This window comes from Geospiza fortis, unplaced genomic scaffold (genome assembly GCF_000277835.1).
Source record: "Geospiza fortis unplaced genomic scaffold, GeoFor_1.0 scaffold43, whole genome shotgun sequence".
NCBI lineage: Eukaryota > Metazoa > Chordata > Aves > Passeriformes > Thraupidae > Geospiza > Geospiza fortis.
The window spans coordinates 1,958,524-1,965,274 of record NW_005054431.1 but is presented as its reverse complement, the minus strand read 5'-3'; the positions used below and the strand labels follow the sequence as shown (position 1 = coordinate 1,965,274).

At 40.8% G+C, this 6,751-nt stretch overlaps 1 protein-coding gene across 1 annotated transcript in view; it reads left to right on the top strand.

Annotated features, from left to right (window-relative positions):
- FAM151B (family with sequence similarity 151 member B) overlaps positions 1-3,130 on the top strand; it is a 7,946-nt gene extending 4,816 nt beyond the window's left edge. Inside the window, exon 4 of the mRNA XM_031061923.1 lies at positions 1,454-3,130. Within this exon, the coding sequence (XP_030917783.1) occupies positions 1,454-1,620 (167 nt within the window). The 3' untranslated portion in view covers positions 1,621-3,130. The remainder of the gene's footprint in view (positions 1-1,453) is intronic.
- The last annotated feature ends 3,621 nt before the right edge of the window (positions 3,131-6,751 follow it).

The window sequence follows — 6,751 nt, the reverse complement described above, 5'->3', positions numbered from 1 at the left end:
GCACTGGAAATGTGGAAATTCTTCTTCTCCCAGCGCTTCATCTCCCACAGGCCTCAAAGCGTTTGAGTCCCCAGACAGAAGTGGCCACTATTAATTTCTCTTAAAGTAGTTAAATTCCAGAAGCTTATTTTTCATTACCTACTATGAGGACTTTTAAATGGTGCGTAGGTGTGGAACCCAGTTCTGCTGCAAACATTTCCTGAGACTAACATAGTTAAATAGACTAAATAGTTTGATGTTGCAATTGGGAATTCATCCAATCCAAAGACTTCATATTGGATTCGCTATTTATATCTTTTGCAGCATTTTTGAGAAATGTCAAAGATGATTTCTAGATTGGAAGTCAGGTGTTTCCCTCCAAGCTAATTAATTTTGCTGAGGCACTTGAAATTTATTCCGTGGTTTTCATACAGGAATTACATTTTCCTTTCAAAATCATTCTTGCCAACCCCTAAGCATTTCATTATAAAAATTATTCACATGTCACAGAATGAGAATAAAACCAGCTTCCCACATATTGTCATTTACTCATCTTTTTCAACTGCTATGCCTACCCAGAGTTTGATAAAACTGTTCCAACCAAGGTCAAAGCCCAAGACAGAAAACTTAAGGGAATCTCCAAAAAATTTCTAATTATTCAGAAAAAACAGGGTGGACAAATTAAGTGCTGATATTCTTTTTTATGATGAAGACTCAAGACAGAATTAAGCTGTTAAAACTGGGAAATTGATTTTGAAATGTTATTGCACTAAGAATGTATCTTATGAATTGTGTCAGCCTCAAATATCATTGGATACAAACATTCCAACTGAAATACCAGAATTTTCTCTTTTACCTCCTCATAAATCTCAGGGGGGTTCTTCAGTGGCATGATTAGAAGGCAGAAATTCCTGAGCCAGTTTTGCTCACATACAACTGAATGTTCATTTATCCATTTTTAAAATGAATACAGTTTTATTAAACGAAAGGGAAAAATGAAGTATATGTCATGTGGAGGATGTGGAAATAATGCTTTAACTGAATAATGCTTTGGGGGATTTCAGTGTTTTTTGAGAAGTTCTGTGCAGTTAATGAGAATTGGGTTAGGTGGCATCTCTACACATTGCTGATGTGACAAAGCACAACGATCACCTGCGTCTGGGATTGCATCATATTTCCTGTTTTGAGGCTCAGCTTGTGACTGTTGATTAATTTATCAAACCTTAAATGCTCAGTCTGGCAAATTTTGTTGCTGGATATTTACCTGAGGGTTTTTATTTAAATCTCTCTGAGGTTTGGCAGAACCATCACAGATAAATTGGTCTGGGGGTGCAGTTGTTTTTATTTAGTTACATTTCTAAAGTTAGGGCGCTGTAATCCTGAGAATTTTTAGGAGTCTGTTAGTGCAATGTCTTTCTGGTTTACATGCTTTATCTTAACATACTCTTTTTCTCTTTGTTTTGTTTGTTTCCCCCTTTTTCTGGACATAGGTACAGCCTCACTGTTTGGACAGGAAAGGCGGATCTGTATTCTGTAGAAGACTTGCTTCTCATCCGAGAAAACTTTGATAAAAGTAGGGTTTATTACGACATTTTTGAGCCACAAAATTCTGAATTCAAAAAAGCCATTGGCATAGAATAGTAGATGCAAAGCAGGCAATGCCTGACCTTATAGTGCTTTACATTGTAAACCCCTGTAAATGTGAGGATTTTTTTATTCAAAGAAATGCAGTTTCCTTGCCAGAAGGGCCGTGTTGAGCTCGCCTGTGCTTACTGGAGGAGTTTTGGTTTGGCACTGTGTAGAAAGGCCCCTCAAACAGAAATGCAGTGCCTTTCCCATTGTCCCCGCTCACGGCGTGGGACCCTGGTGCCACACTCCAGGAGGGGAGGATGGCACTGCCAGCTGCTCTGCCCGTGCTCACTGTGCCCAGGCAGTGCCAGAGCAGTGCCAGCGAGCAGCCCTGGCTGGTGCTGTGCGCTGGGCTGGGTGTGGCAGCAGTGACAGCGCTGTCCCCATCAGTGCAAAATTCACACAGATTGAGACACCGGCCCTGTGGGATTGGCTTCTGCCAAACACCACAGATGATACCAGAAAAAACAAAGCTTTCTTCCACAATCACAGAGGACACCTTAGCTTCTGAATAACAGCTAATGCCCTGAGAGGCATTACTTTGGCAACTTCTTGTCCTCCTTTTCCCATTCCTCTCACAAGGCTCCTGTGGAATTTTGTTAAATCATCTGTTAACCTAACAGATACTGTACATGACATTTTACAGGCTGTTAGTGCTAAAGTAAATTACAGTAATTTTTACTGCTCTCACATGGCATTGGTACAGCTGTGATAGAAAAGTTAGTTGCATTTCTTAATCCTACATTTTGAATTATCATCTTCTCACAGTAAAATTCAAGACTCCCTTTTGTAACCTACTACTCCTTTGAGAGATTTATCTAATAGTTGTTTTCTATTATTGAGGGGTAGAGCTTTCTTCATTTTGGTCATCTGCTAAGGTGTGCTTGGCCAAAAATTAGGAAAAGATTTTTCCACATAAGGAAGAAAACTACCTGATTATACTTGCGATAACTAAACAGAGTACGTGATTTAATTTAATCACCCATAAAGTGAGTGGCAGTAACCACCAAAGGGTCGGGCTTGGCTGTGTGATTTCTACAGTGAGTTTAGAGAAGTGAGTCATTCCTCAGTTGTGGTTTGTTGCAGGCGTTGCATTCACTGATTTGCAGGACTCCATCTCTCAGTGGTGGGCCTCCTTGGGACCACAGGTGCACATTGTTCTGCTGTTTAGAAATCCTCCCACTGACCAGTTCCCACCTGAAGTACTGGGATTTATTAAAACTCATTAAACTATTAAGTAAAAACACCAGCAACTGACAGAATTATTTTTAAGTATATCTGAGCAATATCTGTGGGTGTCAGTAAACAGGATAATCAGATAAAATAAAGAAGACATCATCTGGATTACCAGGAAATGGCTATGTGGTGAATATGATTATTCTGTATGGATTATTCTATATATATGAATTTCTGTAAGTAATTTTACCTATGTATCTTTGCTAGTCCCCTGTGAAGTTGTTTATGTCAGTCTAGTCTGACTTGCACATAAATAAATTAATTTGATTTTGTTTCTCTGTGTTTATTCAAATGCTCTCCTAAAATAAAATGTGTTGCTGTGGGGCTGGCAGGGAGACATTAATGTGGTTTTAAAATATATGTACAGGTCAGGTTCATTTTTAAAAACCAAGACGTTCTTGAGAAAAGACAGGCTGTAACTCACTCCGCTTGCAAAACTGTCATGAAAGTGTTCAAAATTGCTGATGCTTTCGGGGAAAAAATACACTAATTTACTCCAGTTCCTCAGCGTGCCTGTGTCTGGGTTTCAGGAACTTGAGAATAAATAGCCTCGTGTACATTTCTAGAAAATATTGCTGATATTCAGCATAAGATCCCAGCATCATTTTTAACTAGCTGGACATAATTTTGGGACAAAACCCCTGGATTAACAGGAGCTCTGCAGCTGCCTGCGTCATCAGTCCAGGAGATGCCTGGCTCAGGTAACAGGTGCTGCTGAAAAACAGGAATTTTGCATATTTATACATATACATATATATGGGTGTATATATATCTGTATGTTGGGGAGCTTTTTCCACAAAAAAGGTCAACTGGTGTACAGGAGTAAAAGACCCATTGTCTTTCCTGGAGGGTTGACAGCTGGGTGTTTTATGGGAATATTTAGTGATGACAACTGGAATTTTATCCCTTTGACTCTGAAACCTCCCCCTGAGCTTCCTCAAGGTGTTTCGTTATGAAACCTGATTTCCTTGAAGTTAGTGCAGTGCCAGTAGTACTTTACAGTGAAAATGGAAGAATATTTGTAAATCCCTTGCTTTAGTTGGGAAAGTAGTTAGTTGTGCTGTATATGGCATGCAGAGAGATAAAGGTCTTACATGGGATTGGTGAGGAGAAAAAAGGAAATTTAGTGCCTACTTAGGCACTGCTTTTCTTGTATAGCTGCATCAAATTATGGCAATACTCTTTTGGAAGTGCTGTGTAGTTGTAAAAGACAAAGATCACAACAAAGCAATTACTCCTTAGAAGCAAAACCAAATTAAATGTGCAGGAAAAGATATTTTGAAGCCTATATTTTGAACACTGCGCCTTAAACACAACCTTGAAAACTGCTAGTTTACGACATTTTTGTGTAGTGACTTGCTGCTCTTAAATCTCTTAAACCAAAATAATGGGAGTTATTATATAATCACTGCTTTTTGTGAAGCCTCCAGTATTTGTTTTGAAGTTCCTTTTATTGTGTGGTTTCACAGCATTCTGCAGAGAAAATGAAGGCGAGAAGGGAAAAACCCGAATTGTTTCCCACCTTTCCCAAGCCGGCAGGTGGGTTTGAAATCCTGCCTGCCCTGGGGGTGTGTGGCTGTCGCTCAGCGCGGTGTCACTGTCGCCTGTGGGGCCACAGCCCTGCTCCCCACCAGCCCCGGTGCAGCCAAGGACACCGAAAAGGCTTGTTTTTAACCCAGGATTTAACATCAGGCACTCGGGTCGGGCTGACCGTGCTTTGCTGAAAAGAACATCGGTGTGGCTGGGAAATGTCATGGATTCAGGCTTCAAAGATAACACAAGTGCATCTCTGCTCCACAAGTGGAGCCGCAGGAAGCTTCCGGCAGGTGGAGAGAGCCTCTCTCGCACCATACTCTGGACAAATTTAGCTGTATTGGATTAAATCGAAGTAACTGTTCCCATTTTCTTGTACAGAGGCAGCCTAAGAAACACTTCTGAGTACCTTTTGCAATGACTCATCATTTCCTGAGTAGTGAATAAAAGCATGTGCTTATTTCCATGTTCCCTCTGAGGGGGAAAAATAACTTTTATTTATTCAGCATAACAGCAGCAAGAGAACAAAGCTTTTTCCTTTGAAGGTCACTTGTAACAGTAACACAAACAATAATATTAACACTTCACACTATTTTGCATCACAATCACACAATACTGGTAACACTACCAAAAAACTTTCCTTTTCAAGACACTTGCCACTTCCCTCCATTGTCTGAGCATTTAATAGAAAAATTATGGTCTCATGTAAGGGAGCCATAGTCCCATATACATAATTAATTTTAAAATCAAAACAGCATAAATTGGGCTTTATACCCTCAGCAAAGATACCAGTTAGAACTCCTGGTGATAGTCAATTTCTTCTACGAAAGAATTTCTATTTTTTAAAGATCTATTTTCCCCTTCAAATATTTAACTTCACTATGAGATGAATGGTTGAGAACTTGCCATTTCCTTTTGTATTATCATAAAAACATTTGGAAAGTGTAATCTGTGTAGGGACTAATTTGTACTCAGTTAATACTGACATATGTTGTTCCACATAATTTCTGTATCACAAAAATATGTCCACATAATCCTTTTTTGTACCTGGTGTGCACAGGGCCTGATCCAGGAAAATCTCCTGAAGGAAAAGGCAGAACCTGAATGGAAACAAATACTCCAAAAAAGTTATTTACAGAGAATATATGTTGATAATCCCCTTTAAATGGTTTAATGTTTAGAATCCCCATTAAATTGTTTTATGGTGATGATCCCCATTAAATATTTGTATGTTTATGATCCCCTTCAAATTGTTTTATGTCTCCGATCCTCTTTAAATTGGTTTGTGTTTAAGATCCCCTTACCACTGTTTTATGATTAAGATCCCCGTTACATTGTCTCCTACTAAGTGCAAAGCTAAATAACATTACAGGCTTTTTTTAGGCAATGTCAGATTTGGTGAACTTTGACTGAAGCTGCAACATACCCACTCAGTATTTTCAGGAAATAAATACCTAATTTCAGTATACTGAAATTCACATTACACAGACACAATTTCAATACAACTAATTTCTGTAAATTACAACAAAACAGAACACATTCACTTTTTCTCAAAATTTAGAAGATGAGATCGAAATGCTAAATGCAATACCAGAAATCCAGCATCAACGGGATGCACACAAAGACAAGGGAGATACTTGGAATCACAAGACACTAAAGGAAAGAAAGATTTTTAGATAGAGATACTTAAAAATACATAGTAGCTTGGAGGCTGCAGAGGACTGCTTTCCCGTTGTGGGAAATTCAGCCCCCTGTTTCAAATTAGGCAGAATGTGGGCTTCCATCTCCCAGGTGAGTTTCATAATTAGACTCACAGGATCACAGAGTGTTTTGGGGTGGAAACCATCTGAAATAAAAGTCCATCTCATTCCAAGGCCCCTGCCACGGCAGGGACACCTTCCACTAGACCAGGTAGCCACTGGAACACTCCCAGGGATGGGGCAGCCACAGCTTCTCTGGGGAAGCTGTGCCAGGGCCTCACCTTCCCTGAAGCTGTTGGGTTATCTTTTTTGGGTCTGTCTGAAGAGGAGGACAGAGCTCCTCCCTGCTCCCAAATGTGTGTGTGTGCAGACACGCCGGGTGTGTCCCGGTGTCCGTACCCCGGTGAGGAGCGCTGTCACTGGGGCAGATTGCCCCAGCCTGCCGGGCAGGTCTCCTTTTGGGGGCTCCAGAACTGCAGGAGGCTACAGAGCCTGTTCCAGGTGCAGGCTCTGCCCCCCGCACCCTCGCTTCTCCCAAATAAAAGCGCTTTTTCTCGCTTTCCTGAATAGAAGAATCTCTCTGGAGCGGATTCCAGAGCGGGATTCCAGCCCGCGGTGCCCGGGACAGCCTGAGCGGGGCTGGCTTGTGGCACACCCCGGGCAGGTCGGTCACT